Below are 17,606 nucleotides of genomic sequence, written 5' to 3'. Positions count from 1 at the left end.
GGTAATCCTGTCTGTGGCTCCTTTATATTTGAATTGCTTTCTTCTGGCTGCTTTTAGTATTTTTTCCTTGGCCTGGGAGTTCTAGAATTTAGCTATAATAGTCCTGAGGTATTTTATTTTGGGGTCTCTTTCAGGAGGTAATCAGTAGATCTAAACTTCCATTTTTCCCTCTTGTTAGAGGGTATCTGGGCATTTTACCCTGAAGATTTCATATAATATGATGTCCAGGCTCTTACTTTCATGCTGGCTTTCATGTATTCAAATGATTCTAGATTGTCCCTCCTGGCTCTATTTTTCAAGGTGGTCATTTTTCCAGTAAGTTATTTTAGGTTTTCTTCTAATTTTTTTCATTTTTTAAATTTTATCTTATTGTTTCCTGATGCCTTATGATTTCATTAGCTTCTATTCATCTAATTCTAATTTTTAAGTAGTTATTTTCTTCTTTGAGTTTTTATGTTTCCTTTTCTGTTTGGCCAATCTTACTCTTTAAAGAGTTATTTTCTTCTATCTTTTTTTTTGGCTTCCATTTTTATTTGATCCATTCTATTCCTTAGGAAATTGTTTTCTTTGGTATATTTTTGTGCCTCCCTTTCTTTTGACTTATTCTAGTTTTTAGGGATTTCTTCAGTGAATTTTTCCCAACTGTTGAGTTTTTCTGTCAATTCCTTTATTACTTGGTTTTTTTTAAACTTCTTTTCAAGTTCCTTTGGGGCCTGACATCCATTCACACTTTGAGACTTCACATTTTTCTTTTCTAGCATTGTTGTCCTCTTCTGAGTTTATATTTTGGTCTTCCCTGTCACTAAAATAACTTTCTAAGGTCAGGGTTTTTTTTTCTTTTTCTGGTTGTTTTCCCCCCATTACCTTATCTCTCTGTAACTTCTCTGTTCCTAACCCAGAGGGCACACTCCTCCAAGTTTGCTGAATTCTCTTTTCTAGTACTTGAAGTGGCCTGGCTGCCTTTTTTTCTTATGGTATGTCTATTGAGATGGCCCTGCTGGCTCTCACTGGAGAATTTTGCAGCTGTTTTGTCCATCTATGTTCAGCACTCTGTGTGAGCTATTCTCCTGTTGTTTCTTGGTCTGGGCTGGTCCTTTGCCCTGGGTTCTGCTACCTCTGGCCTTCTGCTGCCACATGAAAGTGAAGGATCTCCTGAAGTTCATCCTGTATCCCTTGCTGCTCCCCTGTGACATCAAAGCTCCACTGTCTCATAGAAGTGTGGTGTTTTCTGCCTTCTCTGATTTGTATACCTGTCTAAAGGGACTCAGGCTGGGCTCCTATCCTTTCTTCAGCTTCATTGCCTGTGGTGGAGTCCCAGCATGTTGGGCTGCTCCAAGTTCTCCTGGTTCTCATAGATGCTATGCTGCCTGAGCTACTCTTTCTTCTTACCCCAGTGAGACTTGTTCTTCCAGTTTTCCTTTGTTTGGGGGTGACTTATTTTCTCTTGTGTGTGTGTGGAAGAATTAGGAAGTAGAGCATAATTTACTCTACCATCTTAGCTCCCAGCATCTTGGCTGGTATTTTTCAGACAGAATTTTATTTTATTCTTCCTGAGGTGTCATGTTGTAGATTTTTCTTAAACTATTACCTTTCATCTTGGAATCAATGCTGAATATTGATTCCAAGGCAGAATAGCAGCAAGGGCTAGGCAATGGAAGTTGTGACTTGCCCAAGGTCACACAGCTAGGAAGTATCTAAGGTCAAATTTGAACCCAGGACCTCTCACATCCAGGCCTGGTTCTCAAACCACTGAGCCACCTAGGTGCTCCCTAGATTTTTTAAGTCTTGATTTTTTAAAAATTAAGTACAACTATTCTTGATGATTTGGTGTTAGCATTTGTGTATCATGGGAAACATCTTAAAGAAAGGTTAGGGGTATGCATTTTGTCTATCAAGTTCTGTATGCAAAGAAATGAAACTTTTTGCTTTTGTTTGAAGAGTAAAGAAGTTTGGTCCAGACCTGACTTCTAAGAAATAGTAGACTTTATGTAAAGTGGAAATCTGCGCACCAATGCAATTCAGCAAGTTTTCTATGGCATCAGTTGCCAGGAGCACTGACATGGGTTGAGTTTTTTGCCTATAGTCACATCACATGTGTTAGAGGCAGAACTTGAACTCGGGTCTTCTTGATGCTATGCCAGAATTCTATGCATCTGGGCATGTTCAGCTGCCTCTCTAATAAAACCTATAGGTGGCTGAAAATTCATTCCCACTTGATTACTTCTGGTGCTTAAAAGTCCCAAGAGGGAAGGCAAAAAAGAAGAAAGAGGTGCAGGAAAAAATTAAACACTCAGAAATTAGAGGGAGAAAAGAACCCCAGATTAATTTCCATGATCCAGGCCACTAGGCAGAATTCTTCAGGGATCCAGGCATAGCTCTCCTCCGCCTGCTGGAAAAGTGCCAGTATGGAGATTGCCCCCAAGTATACCTGGCAAATCCTTATCTGTCATCTGGCATGGCCTGACCCTGTTCACTGTCTAGAAGTTGCCTAGCTATGGTGGGGCTAGAGCCAAATTCACAGAAATTCTGTAACTTCAGTCACCATATTTTACCGGGTTGCCTAAATAATCACTCTACTAAAACTCATTTACATTCATTTGGGGAAATAACCAAATATAACTTTCCTATTGTTCTTTTCCAGGATATCAAATGAACACTCCCCAAAACTCCAGATCCGGAGCCACAGTTACCTGAGGGCAGTGAGTGAAGTCTCAATCAACAGGAGCTTGGATAGCCTGGATCCTGCAGGACTTCTCACTTCACCAAAATTCCGATCTAGGAATGAGAGCTACATGAGAGCCATGAGCACAATCAGCCAGGTGAGGCTCAGGGAACAGATCCAGCTTCTTCCCAAATAACTCCCTACAGTGTTTGAGGATCTGTGATGTCACTTCTAGAGCAGTGGAACAAAGCAAGACCTATTTCAAAATTTTGCTTACTGGCCTGGAATTTCAGTTTGTACCACTAGTTTAAATTATATTTTAAATCCCATTCAAAAATTAAACACATATTTCTCCTTAACCTCATCCTTATTTCAGGTCCCTCTTTACAAAAGAATAATTTTTGAACATGTTGAGAAAGAAAACTAAGGGTTTACTAGAATTTAACTTAATTTAATTCAATAAGAAATTATTAAATGCCTTCTATAGGTCAACACTAATACATCATGCTAGGAACCAAGAGAAATACCTATAATATTCCTTGTCCTCCACATGTTTACAAGACTAACTGGGGAGAGAAAAGTTATGTATGAGAAATTACTAGAGGATAACAGAAGACACAATAGAAATAAGGCACTATCTCCCCATAGCACAGAACAGATAGCAGTGTGTTGGACTTCAAAAAGTAGCAAGATTAGTATAGATAAGAAAAATCAGTGAGGGTTTTGTTGTGGTGGTAGATATGGGCTTTAATGGACAGGTAGAATTTAGATTGGTGAAAAGAAAAAAGAAATTCCAAACTAGGTAAAGAACATAAATCAAGTGAAAAATGAGCAGAATTCATTGGATATACAATGAGTGAATTGATCTAACAACAATTAGGGATACAAAAGTAAGTATATGTTAGTTTTCTCTTTCAAGTATGAAATTAGAATCACTGAAGGTCAACAAAGAATTAAAGGGAGGGCAAAGCAAGGGAGAAAGGGAGATGGAAAGAGGAAGAAGTAGAGAGAGATAGGAAGTGGAACAGAGAGGAAAAGAGAGACAAAGAGAGAAACAGAGAACAACAGGGCAGAAAAAAAGAAGGAAGGAAGGAAGGAAGGAAGGAAGGAAGGAAGGAAGGAAGGAAGGAAGGAAGGAAGGAAGGAAGGAGGAATTGACTGACAGTAACTCAGAAATGAAAGCAAGATCCTTTAAAAGCAAATTCATTTCAGTGAGACCCCACAGTTTTCTCACCGTGTCCCTTTCATCTGAAATGGAAGCACCCAAGCAAGGAATTGAGGCAAAACTAGGAGGACAACAGAGAAGACCCAAGAACAGCTGTGGAAAAGAATCAAGAAAGAGTTAGTAGACAAGGTGCCTACATATGTTTTATACCTGTATGATAGGAGTTGCTAAACTAAAATATCTTGACATTACACATTTACTCAACAAAGCTTCACTTATATCTAGTAATTAGCATTAGCCAAGATCACCTGATGGATATCATCTTCATCCAAGCTATAGCAAACTGTCAGTATGATATAGGACAATTTCTAAATGTATTTTATTTTTCTTTTCTCACTATTTGGAGTAAAATATTAATGTCATCTGAATATTTTCAGTAGACAACACAATTGAGAACTGTCAAAATAGAGCCTATAAACCTGGTTGGTATACCTGCAAAATATTTCAGAGCAATTTTAGGAAATTTTGCTCAAAATCATTTATGCAATTTATATGGCTCAATCCTGACTATGTGACTATATTTAGAGCATTGCTTTTTTCCCCCCATAAAGGAAAATGTACAATTTCCCCCAGGACACATTAGCCACACCACCTACTGCTATTATTTCATAAGCTGTTGTGCCTGACCTTACTATAGGCAGTATTTTCCCCTCAGGTGACATGTTAATGAGACATCAAGGAAATGATGGTGTTGAGATTCATGGCATAAGATGTATCACCATGTGATGCTGGGCCTTGGCAGGCTCTGCGATTCAACAGCATAATTATTTGTGCCATAAATAAAATACAAGAAAAGTACCTATTCTAAATGGGACCCTGATGGTAAATGATCCTCATTGTCTTATTCATTTTCCAAACAAGCCAGTGACTCTGCAAATGATTTTATTGTATTCTTTCCTAGTTGTGACATTGTCATCAATCACTGGGAGGATGACTGCCCCTGTGAAAGCCTCTATGCCTAAAATTGTGCTGTGCACACAGTAGGCACATTAAATAAGTAATTGGGTTCTAGGAAGATGGAGATCTTCTATACCCATCCTCAAAATATTACAAATTTACTATCAGCAATAATAGTACACATTCAATAGCATTTTACTCTACTTTATTTGGAATGCCAGTGTCCAATTTCTCAAAGGAATTATAAGTCAAGAAACTGGCCTAGAATAACTAATTATTTGATTTCCACATCAATACCTCATAGAAATAAAATGCTTCTGAAAAGAGATTGTTTTGCAAATGACCAAAATATATATGCTCACTAACACACTCTTAACTTTAATCCAAACAGAAGAATTTGTTTGGACTAAATATTTGGGCAGTTGTCTCTGGCCATTGTCCAATCCAGACTAGGCCCTAGTTCGGTGCTTAATTTTCTAGTTTTTTCTTGTCAGTCAAAAGTAGGAAATGTTGGCTTGAGAGAAGAAAAAGGAATAGATGCTGATGTGCAAAAAAAAATATGTAACACCCATCATTCCCCAAGTAAAAACCGATTTTATTTCTTCCTACAATTTTTAGTATCAGAACTTTAGAGAATATATCCTGGGGAGTACCCTTCTTTTATCTGCCCCAGGGCCATGAGCTACTTAAGTGGTAAAACTATTACTTTGCCCTCAATTTAAGGGGGTAAGGGGAAATCACATGCTAAGAAACTTTATGATTTTGAAACTACAGAAGACATCAACCAAAGAAATCCTAGGAAAGAAATCTGGAAGGAACAAATGAGAGATCAGAAAAAAACACTGTAAGAAACTGGAGTGAGAAAGCTTTTATTCCAGGGTGCAAAAAATATTGTATTTAATAATACCTATAGTCTCCAAACACAAGATAAGCCCCTTTCCCAAAATAGTGGTTTATCCAACTCAAGTGTTTCCCACACTTGAAGATAACAAAGTGTGTGTTGTGCTGTTTAACATGGAACCAGTATCCAAGGGATCTGGAATGGTTGGTGGAGGGAGGGAAGAATGATATCTGGGATCACAGAACCACTGAGAATTCAGTCTCTTTCTACAGAGAGGTTTCCATTCATGTACAAGTTCTTTCCTTTAAGGTGTGAAAACATTCCCCTCACTTTTTCTCAGAAACGTAGAATTTGAGAGTTGGAAAGAACTTCAGCAACAATCTAGTCCCAATCCATACACAAAAGAATCTCCACTATAAATCTGGCCTCAGACACTTCCCAGCTGTGTGACCCTGGGCAAGTCACTTGACCCCCATTGCCTACCCTTACCACTCTTCTGCCTTGGAGCCAATACACAGTATTGACTCCAAGACGGAAGGTAAGGGTTTTATTTAAAAAAAAAAAAAAAAAGAATCTCCACTGTAACATACCCAACAAAGTACTCTACTTAAAGACCTCCAAGGTTGAAAGTGATTTTTTCCCCTTTCAAGTGGGACATGTGAAGTATTCAGAATTTAAAAGATTTTCCTAAGATTTGCATAATAAATTCAAAGATTCAAATCTTGTCATGCATTCTTATTCACCAAGAAAGTCAAGTTGAAGTTATACTTGAATGCCTCCACTTTTCCAAATATTATATCAATGAATATGTCATGTGAAGGTCAATCCACTGGAGTTTTTTGTTGGTTATTAAACCCTTATTTTCTATCCTAGTATCAGTTTTAAGACAGAAGAGTGGCAAGGGTTAGGCAGTTGGAGTTAAGTGATTAGCCCAGGGTCACACAGCTATGAAATGTCTGTGACTAGATTGGAACTCGACTCCAAGCCTGACATTCTCGCCACTGTGCTACCAAGCTGACCCAATCCATACTTTTGAATTGGTGTCAGCTAATATGGTAAAGTACACAAAACATCTTGGACATACCTCTTTTCTGGGTCCCATCTCAATACCACACTTCCCTCACCCTCTATCCTCACTGCTACTCCAAGGAGTATATCATATTTAAGACTTTTAATTTGCCAAAAAGGTGACTTAATTTTCTCTTTCATGATTTTCCTTATGAAAGTCCCTATGTCTAAGGTTGTGTTGTATACCTAGAATTTACCAAAAGCACATGGCAGAGCATCAGCTACAGTTAAATATCCCTTGTGTCTTTTCCTCACCTTTCTCTTCTGTTTTCTCCTCTTTTTTCTTTTCTTCCCCCTCCTTTTTTCATTCCTCCATGATTTCAGTTCAGCATTTAAAGGATCTATAATTTCTTTAGTACTCTCTTCATCAATACAGCCTACATGCCCTTTGAACCTTAGTTGACAGTCTTCATCCATTGACGTAGACAAAAAAGTTCAGCAGTTGGTAGTTGACTGACTATTGTTGAACAGTTCCTCTGAATGCCATTCATCTAAAGCTACACTCAAAAGCCTTTCCAGATGGCGGAACCTGCTAGAGCTGGCTTTCTGATGGCATAGTGTTGGAGGGTCTTGGGTCTGTCCCTCACATAAAGTAGCATTGGAGCAGAATTTGAATGGTTGCTTGTGCCCTCTTGTGCCTCCTAAATTAAAGGAAGCACTCTCTCTTCTCCTGCAGGTGAGTGAGATGGAAGTCAATGGTCAGTTTGAGTCTGTGTGTGAATCCGTATTCAGTGAACTGGAATCTCAGGCAGTAGAAGCCCTGGACCTGCCGATGCCAGGCTGTTTCCGCATGAGGAGCCATAGCTACGTGAGAGCGATTGAGAAGGGCTGTTCCCAGGATGATGAATGTGTGTCCCTGAGGTCTTCATCTCCACCCCGAACAACTACCACCGTGAGGACCATTCAGAGCAGCACTGGTAAGGAACAAGGGGACAATGTGGGGATCAATTCAAAACCAGGGGTGCCTGACTACCCTCACCAAAGCTGATGAGGCAAATTCAGAGGACTCCAGACTCGAAGACATAACTTAGAAATGCATTGCCTGGGGTGCACTTGGACTTTAAAAGCACACTTGGACTCTTGAGTAGCCCATCACTCATTTGTGCTGATAAAATATACTATTAGCCCAAATAACCTCAGTATCTGGAATTTCTTTTGGGATCATTTTCATTTTTTTCAAATAACTCCCTTCTTCCAAGATTAACACTAGTGCCAAAATATCACTGCTCAGTCTATCACTCTGCTTCCCTCACAGCTCATCTTCCCTTCCTTCTCTGAGTCCTTTCATTCTCACTGCCCACTCCAATCACAATAGCAAACCTAGGGCAAAAAAAGATTATCAGAGGGTAGTGTAGGTGGGAATGTCTCTTAAAATTCCACAGATACAATTCATGCCTGTTGACAAGAACTAAAGATGCCAAACCCTCAATTCCATCTTTGATTTAAATAAAAAAAAAAAAGAGGGCAACCCAAATGTGTGGGTCTGTTTTGCTTGATTGTGCTTCTTTGTTATAAGAAATTGTGTTGTTGCTGGGTTTTGTTTTTTCCTTATTTGGGGAAGAAGAGCTAGAAGGGCTTAAAAATAAATGAATTAAATAACGGCCACCTTAGGAGTGGTGTGCTTTTGCACACCTGATCCCCTGACCTTATGTTTTCTTTCACAAAATATTAAATGTTATTTCATCCTATGCACATAAAAGACTTAAAATCAGGACTCAACAGAACCATCTATATAGACCAGAAAACAAGACCTAAGGAAAGGATAAAGGAATTTTGTCCCTAAGTTTTGCAGGTTTCATTTTATGAAGCCAGATAGAAGGCAGATTTATTTCAGTATTTTATTATTTAAAAGCTTCTGATCACATTAAAAAAAAAAGATCTCTCTTTTCCCCCTATACTACATCCAGGTGGTGACTATTAAACTGTATTTTGGTTTTTATTATCGGTAGTTCCTAACCAGTGAGGCCATAAAAGGAACTTAACTCGTTACCATGACACCAGAGACCACCACAGAAATGGAGCTATGGGTTATGTATGTACATGTTGGCAGTGTGTGTTTTTATGTAGCACGTGGGGTCCCAAAAGTAAATCTAACATGTCTTAACTAGATTTATCTTTATTATTGAATCCCTGGTAACTTAGATGGGGAGTAACAGTCTACAGGAAGAAGAGACCAAGAACTGAGAGAAATAACAAATGAGCTAGGAGAGGTCCAGAGGCAGAACTCTACCTTATTTGCTATGACGATTTCATTAATTATCTCTATTAACTACTCTGTCTGGAATGTTCTGTGGGCTTGAGAAATGGTATGTTGATGAATCTAAGTAAATCATTATGCAACTAGAAAGGTTCAGGATTAAAATTATGCTTGATGAAGGCTCAGGAGATTGGGCACTAGAAATCTCTTCCTCCTGTCCCAATACAAACTAAGGTGCTCCTGGGTCATAAGGCTTCTGATAGTCATTAGGGCAAGCTTACTGACAATGAGTTCTTCAGGATCTTATATTGTATTGTAGGTGTTAGCCAACAACCATTTCTGTCGACCATTCTGCCTTGGCAGGAGGATTGTCAAACAAGGAATGCTCAATCGCAGGCCCATTTGGTCAAAGGGGATGTAACCTCCTTGTTCAGCAGAAAAAATGTGGCCTAGCCCTCCCCAGATGACTAAGGACATTCCTGACAATGATGGTTCCAAATGCACATTTTTCTCTGAAGGGGAATTCACAGACAAGAACCACAGAAGTGATTTCCAATCAAAACAAGTCTCTTATGTGAAAAGCAAAAATCAAAACTGTTCCTGGGCATATTTGTACACATATGTTTGTTTGTGCAATAAATGTGGTCTTGAAGGCTTAAGAAGAGTTACTGCAGCATATCCCTGACCTGGTGTACCATTCTCCCCTCTTACCCCTCAGTAATGTTCTCACCATGTCTCTGTCCACACACCATCCTGCAAGGCTCCCATTGCCTCCTACCAGCGCTCTCATTTTTTTAGTCTTTCCCAGGAACTCTCTGCATCAGTGTCTTTCTGTATCCCTCATTCCTGGTACCAGTGTTCCTGGGTCCAGGTACAGCATGGATTGCCTAGGGCTCCTGATTTTAAAAGTAACTGTAAGGGTTGAGTAAGATCTAAAAGTAGGATCTCTGCTCCTTTCTTCTAGCATTAGAGCTTTGACTATATCTGGAGTAGGGAACTAGGAAGCAGAAAGTTAAATTAGTTCAAGGAGTACAAAGGTGACTTCATCACCTGCACCCCATGATCCACCTCTTTGACCAACTTATTTGAAGGTCTGTTCTAACCCATGGGAAGGCTAGGAAAGGCTTGAGTGCTTCTCAGATGGGAAAGATGGTATAGCCCATGCACATTCTTACCTAGACCTTCACTGATGGAAGGAGGATGGGAAACACAACTCGTGGACTTGCACTTTTAGTGGCCCAGGGGACAGACTGCCTGACCTGAAGTCAGAAAGGCTCATCTTCCTGAGTTCAAATCTGGCTTCAGACATTTACTAGCTATGTGACCCTGGGCAAGTCACTTAACTCTGCCTCAGTTTCCTCATCTATAAAATAAGCTGGAGAAGGAAATGGCAAACCACACCAATACCTCTGCCAGGAAAATCCCAAATGGGGTCACAAAATCAGAGATAACAATTTTTTGACTTGGTTGATAACTCTCATCATAGATATCCCTTAGTCCAGTGATGATGAATCTTCATAGGCAGAGTGCCACACTTGGCACCCCCCCCCACTGAGTGCTAGGCACCTTGCCCTCCCCCATACCCCACACAGGTGAGAGAGGAAGCACTCCCATTGGGCTTCTGGGCAGAGGAGCAGGTAAAGAGAGGAATGTTCTCAGTGAGTGTAGGGTGGGGGGAGTGATCTGAGTGCTCTGCTCCCCTCTAGCTCTGCTGCCTATGAGCCATCCAACTTACTCCCTGTGTGTTCCCATTGGCTACTGAGCAGAGGGGTGGGGATATGAAAAAATGTCATCAGAAACAGTGGAGGGGGGAGAGGAGCAGCTCCGACTGAGTCCCTTTGCCTTTCTGATAATGAATTGGAGTGGGGGGAGCAGCCGCATGCCGACAGAGAGTGCTCTGCATGCCATGTTTGGCATCTGTGCCATAGGTTCACCATCACTGCCTTAGTCTCTTCTGTGATTTTGTGATTCTAGATAAAAAGAGAGTAGAAAACAAAATGTACTTAATCTATATATTAAAGAGCAGGCACTTATAAAGTCAAATAATCTTATCAGATATTTGAGCTATAATTCAGACATCATTCAGTCACAGCATCTTTATTCCATGAGCTCTCCCAAAAGAGCCCTTTCTCATGACAGTTTCCATGGACTTCTAAAGGATTTCCTCATTAGCACACTTATATACATACCTATTAATTGTGAAAAAATTTAAAGTATAATTGAAAGCATGTGCTAGACTTAGGACAACAGATTCTTAATTGTTTCACCACTTATTAGCTGTGTGACATTGAACAAGTCACTTTATTTCTCTGATCTTCAGTTATATCATGTGTAAAATGGGATGGTTGTACTTTACCTTCCCCATAGGATTTTTGTGAGGAAAGTAGTTTTTTTGCAAATCAAAAATATTGAAGTTATTATCTTTTTTTCTGATGAGTCATTATTCATCCATTTGTTTCCTTCCTGTGCATTCTCCAATACAATGTTGTTTTTTAATAATATCTTGAAGCTCAGTGGAAAGTACAGAAAATACATAGACTGGCTTCAGGTTCTACTTATTCCTTGAAAGAAGTGCTCATCTATGAAAAAAGGGAAATGCTTTTACTTCTCCCAAAATTGGTTTGGGGAGCAGCTAGATGACTAGAGCCCTCATCCTGGAGTCAAGAAAAACTGAATTAAAATGTAGCCTCAGATGCTTACTAGTGTGTGTTATCCTGGATAAGTCACTTAACTTCTGTCTACCTTAATTCACTGGAGAAAGAAATGAGAAACCACTCTGATATCTTCACCATAAAGCCCCATGGCTTTTTTTTTATGATCCACAAGTTACAAAAGGTCAGACATGATCGAACAATAACAAAATTGATTTTTATGTTTTTGTTTTTGCTTTCTCTGCATAGATCTCAATTTGATCGATGTTATAGGGCTTAGTCCTGATTTCTCTTTTTGACTGCCTTGCCTCCCTCTCTGATCTTTTATCTTATTTATCCTGAACTTTCCTGATCTTCTTTTGTGGTCCCAAAAGTCTCCTCTTCTGCCAATACCTCTACAGCAGTTAGGCTTCCCCCTTCAGCCATCCATGGTCCACGTTCTATAATCTGATCTTTGTGGCAGTTATCTGTTCCAACATCCCCTCCAGAAGTGCTCTTAAACCTTCCTCTAATTAATTTCCTCATCTCCTCCTACTGGAGAAATCTATATAGCCAACCCAACAAAAAGGATCCAATAGCAGAGAAATAATAACTATTTAAATAACTGGTTATACAATAATGATGGCAATGATGATGATGATAATAATAATCTTGATCATGATGTTGGCCAAGGGTGTACTAGAGCCAGCTCATACTGGTTCAAAAGAACCAATTGTTAAATTTTCAGTGTACTTGTACCTCAGAATTCAACCAACACTACAAATCAGCCTTGATTTATTGTTTTGTTGATTGTCTAGACTTGAGAGAGAAGAAAATTTCAATAATTCAGATTAAACTTTAAAATATGACATACGGGACAGCTAGGTGACTAAGTGGTTCAAATCTGGCCTCAGACAATTTTTTAATTTTAAACCCTTAACTTCTGTGAATTGACTCATAGGTGGAAGAGTGGTAAGGGTGGGCAATGGGGGTCAAGTGACTTGCCCAGGGTCACACAGCTGGGAAGTGTCAGAGGCCAGATTTGAACCTAGGACCTCCCGTCTCTAGGCCTGGCTCTCAATCCACTGAGCTACCCAACTGCCCCAGACAATTACTTTTGAGTTGTGTGACCCTGGACAAGCCATTTAACTCCAATTGCCTAGCCCTTACTGCTCCTCTGTCTGGAAACTAATACTTAGTATTGATTCTGAGACAGAAGGAAAAAGTTTTTTGAAATTTGTCATATTTTTGGGAGGGGAGCAGATTGTTAAACATCTACCAGCATATCACTGATGATAGTTCACCTTTTTAAAGTTGTGTTTAACTTACAAAGGGCTTCCCTCTCAACAGCACTAAAAAGAAGGTAGTGCAAGAATGACTATTTCCCATTTGGTTGCTGAAAAATTGAGGTTCTGAGAGGTAATGACTTGTCTACTTTCACTGAACTAATAAATTAACCAGACTCCAAATTTTGTGAGTAATCATGGTACAGAAGAAAGAGTGCTAGATCTCCAAATCTGGCCTCAGACACTTCCTAGCTGTGTAACTCTGGGCGAGTCACTTGACCCCATTTGCCTGCCTCTTACCACTCTTCTAAGGCAGAAAGTAAATAAATGCTTAAAATAAAAAGAGTGCTAGATCTCTAGTCAGATAACATCTACTATTTAACAATTATATGACCTTGGGTAAGTCACTGAATATCCTTAAGCCTCAGTTTCCTCTTCTGTAAAATGAGAGGGTTGGCCTAGATGGCCTCCAAGTTCCTTTCCTGTTTAAGATCTATAACTCTATGACTCAAAGTTAAGGAATTTTTTTTCACCATACAATACCAGCTCTCTTGTTATAAGTTCTAAATTAACCTTTTGACCCTCTCAGCTATCATCAAGTGAATGAGAATTTAAGAGCATTCCATTTAAATAGGAGCAAATTGAGCTGAACTGGAAAATTAATTACCACTATACTTGCTTTGATTTATTTGCTTTCTGACTTAATGTTAACTGTATTGATAGCATCACAGATTCTCTTTGGGCCTAAAATCAGTTTTAAGAGCCCCATTCCCCACACCATCTCCCACTTCCCCTAATTGCCAAAGTAATTTTTTCAGAATTTATTATTCATTCAATTAATATGTATAGAATGTCTAAGTAAGACATATTCTGGTTAAGTCTAGGTCCTTTTATGATAAAGCATATTGCTTTTTTAAGTGTTGCCTCACTGAAATCATAATTGCTTCTTAAGAAAATTACTAGAAAGTGTTTAAAGTAAAATACAATTTCTGCTCTAAAAAAAATAAAGGGAAAGAAATTGAAAAAGTTATCAGAAAACTTTAGTGATTCAAGGATCTGTACTTTCCCAATATTTCCTCAACCAGAATTGCTTGTGATCCTTTTATGCCTCAGTCAATGGTTTAAGGAATTATTTTGACTGGGGGTGGAAAACAGTCTTTGAACAAAGAAACTTCTCAAAACTTAGCTAGGGTGGTTCTTGAATCCACTCCATCACGCAGTCCATCCTTGAAGCCTTTCCAGTTTGCTAGGGTCTGCCAAAGATTTTATACAGTGTCTGACCCATAGTAAATATATTTTTAACTTAATAAATACTTTAAGAAGTGCAAAATTTGCCTCATATAACAAGAGTATAATATTGATATTGCACTTTAATATTTGCAAAGCACTTTATAAAAATTCTCTCATTTGATCCTCATGACCACCCTGAGAGGTAGATACTATTATCATCATCATTTTACAGATGAGAAAACTGAGGCAATGTAGGTTAAGAGATTTGTCTGAGGGTGCATAGCTAGTAAGTGTCTGAGACAAAATTTGAACTCATGTCTTCCCTGACCTCAAGTTGAATACTTTAATCACTGTGCCTTCTTCAAGACCTGAGGGTTACTTCCAAGCTGCAGTGAGGCAGAAGAGCAGAGTTTGGGGTGAAGTAATGGTTCCAATGGCTATAGATAGAGAAAATACTTTTCTCTCCATTTTTTGAAAGCTTTGGGCAAAAGTGGAGACTGGGGACTGACTTGCAACCAGTTCTCTTACACAAAATAGAAAGAACACTATTGACCCTGAGATCAGAGGATGCAGATAGGGGCAGGAATAGTCAATAAAACTATTTCTGGTTAATGGGTTGAAAATGTTACTATGTTCAGTTTACCTAGTTCTCTTGGAAAGCAGCGTTATATTTGGTACAATGGAAAGAGCACAGACTCTTGAGTCTAAAGACCACCAACTCACATCCTGCCTCTCTCCACTGGACACATCATTTAACCACTGCTTCCCAAAATGGACATTTCCTCCACCAACACACATCACAATCCTTAGGAAAGAAAATTTCCTAATGTCTATACTAGTTATCCTATAACTACCTATAATTACTACCTAAAACTGCCTATATCTACCTATAACTAATATTAGAGGAAGTCCAGCTGATCACCCTTCAGCTCAGCTCACCAGGCAGAAGAGAGAGGGAGAGAGGGAGAGAGAGAGGGGGGTGGAGAGAGAGAGAGAGAGAGAGAGAGAGAGAGAGAGAGAGAGAGAGATCAGGTTCTACTTTCTCTCTCCCCCCCAGATCCTCATCAGCTTCATCTCTATGTTATTGTCTAATCCAGTTGCTACTATAATCTAGGGGGCCTCAAAGCCTGTGGCCTTGGGACAATTGCCTCAATTTTCTGTATCTTAGGAACAGACTTTGCATAAAAAATAACACCAAAAAACATTGGAACATCTGTTTACCCCAACAAGAAGTTCCCAATTATTTCTCTCTGTGGAACAGAAACACAGCCTCAATTATGGGCCAATCCTTTTTTTTCCCCTCACTGGGTCTAAGAAACAGGCCCATGAAAAGAGAAAGGGGCTGAGTTCTGATCTAACCTCTGTTCCTTTCAGACATCAAGGCAAGACGGCACTTCTAATAGCAGTTTATCAATAAACTAATATTTATTCGGTGGTGTGTAGGTCCCTAGCACATTACCTGGAAGTGCCCACGGAGAATGAATGAATGAAAGTACATTTGTAAAACCTTTTTGGCTCTCAGAAGCAAATGCAAAACAAAGCTGGGGCACCAACAGCAAGTGGCACAGTGGAACAAGGCTCCCCAACACAGCTCTATCAGTCAGATGGATCATTGCAGTTCCCTCACACCCCCAATGGATCTGCTTTGGGGGAGCTTGTCCAATAAATCCCAAATCCCATTTGCACCACTTGATAAGGCAGTAACAAGGTCAGCCCAATTTCAAAATGGAATTTGAAGTCTTCCTTTCCTTTCAATTCACAACAGATGGGTTAAGATGAAGTAGGAGATAAACCAGAGTGGGAGTAGGATAGAAATCAAACATCTGAATGGTGGGCTAGGGGGGTGGCTTAGAAGGGCTACATGATTTCGGAATGGAATAGGGATAAAGAAGATTGGCAATGAGTGGATTAGTTTTCCCAGTTTCCAAAAGTATGTATCTTTAAAATAAATTAGTTTTATATTGCAGAATACCAGGCTCCTAGATAAAACTTCCTTGTGGGTAGTGAGTTCCTACTATTCTCTCCTTATCCAGGATAAATATATTTCACTTTGCTGCATATATTTCTGTGGGGAATAAAGAGTACTAATTTGCTCTTCTCAGGTTAGACATACATCCTACACCTCTTGTTAGGAATGAAAGCATGTTTAGGCTACAGAATAAGACCTCAAGGACATTTCATTATTGCCACAGGCCAGCCAGTTGGGAGGCCTCTTATCTCATTTCAAGGATGAAAACCATTAGGCAATCCTGCCTCCTTATCTCTTCAAACCTTTAGGAGCCAGAGGAGTCACTCCCAAGGACAAGGCTACCTCCCCATAACCTTACCCCACCCTGGTGGAAGCTCATGACAAGCTCACATTATGTATCTTGCTGTTTTCTGACTGGCATCTTATCTAGACTTTTTGTGCCTAGTTTGTAAGTTCAGACCCCAGAGAGTGGCATATTGGACAGTGGTGGGAGGGGGTCTTGCATCAGGAATCTGTATAATGTTTGTATCTGCATTCATGCATTGGCATTTCCAGTAGGACAACTGCCCCTTTCTCATGAGGAAGAATAAAGACTGCTTCTCATATTATCCACTCTCTGACTCCAGGTTTATAATTGTAATTTGGGTGGGTGGCCATTTTTTTATCCCACTTATTTCCAAGCCAATTCTAGCCCAGAATGGGTCTGAGGTTGAGAAGGCAACCAAGGGAATTCAATAGCACTTATCACATCCTACCTTGTATTATACTCATTCAAATGAATTCAACAGACATTTATTAAGCACCTATTGTTTGTGTTCCCTTTACTAGGTGTCATTATCAGGTCTTATCCCCACTACCATATGGAGGACAGGGATAGTGTCTTACACATCTTTATAACCACCATAGTTCCTAACGTGGTGCTTAGGATACAGTAGGTGTTTAATAAATACAATATTCTCCTTTTACTTGTTCCCTCCTTGAATTCATTCTTCACATATCACTAACCAAATTGCACTTCATTCTGCATGATGTGGTTAATTACTCCTCTGGTAAAAAATCCCCAGTGGCTCCCTATTGCCTAACAGGTAAAGTTCACTCTGTTTTCTTTGCTTGCCATTTTAAAGGGCTTCTCATTCAGGAACTAGCCCACCTGTCTCTCCTTATCACCCTCCATGTACCCTATGCTCCATCCTAACTGAACACCATTTGCCCTTGCTTTTATGTCAAGCATTCCATATGCCCGATGTGTCCTTCTTTCCCCTCTTTTCATTGCTGCATTTCTACTAGATAAGATGGAAAAAAATCTTAAAGCATAATATCGTTGTCAGCTATTTTATTATAATTTTATGATTACTCTCCACTCCTTCTAGATCCATATTCCCTCTGTGCTTTAAAACCCAGCTCAAAAGCACCTCTAACATTAGAGAACAATTAATTTTACGAATGGAAGGGATCTAATAGATTATCTAGTTTGATCCCCTCTTTTATAAATGAGGATAGTGATCATAATAAGAATAGCTAACTTCATATAGCACTCTGGTTTGCAAAGTTCTAGACATCTCTGATCTCATTTGATCATCACAACAACCCTGCCAGACAGG

General features: G+C 39.4%; 1 protein-coding gene across 1 annotated transcript in view; it reads left to right on the top strand.

The window, feature by feature from the left end:
• DLGAP1 (DLG associated protein 1) overlaps nucleotides 1-17,606 on the top strand; it is a 394,054-nt gene that overhangs the window by 181,572 nt on the left and 194,876 nt on the right. Inside the window, exons 3-4 of the mRNA XM_044683077.1 lie at nucleotides 2,642-2,819; nucleotides 7,370-7,610. Of these exons, the coding sequence (XP_044539012.1) occupies nucleotides 2,642-2,819; nucleotides 7,370-7,610 (419 nt within the window). The remainder of the gene's footprint in view (nucleotides 1-2,641; nucleotides 2,820-7,369; nucleotides 7,611-17,606) is intronic.

This window comes from Gracilinanus agilis, chromosome 1 (genome assembly GCF_016433145.1).
Source record: "Gracilinanus agilis isolate LMUSP501 chromosome 1, AgileGrace, whole genome shotgun sequence".
Lineage (NCBI taxonomy): Eukaryota > Metazoa > Chordata > Mammalia > Didelphimorphia > Didelphidae > Gracilinanus > Gracilinanus agilis.
Note: the sequence above shows the minus strand (reverse complement) of the source record. Positions and strands in the feature narration are given on the sequence as shown.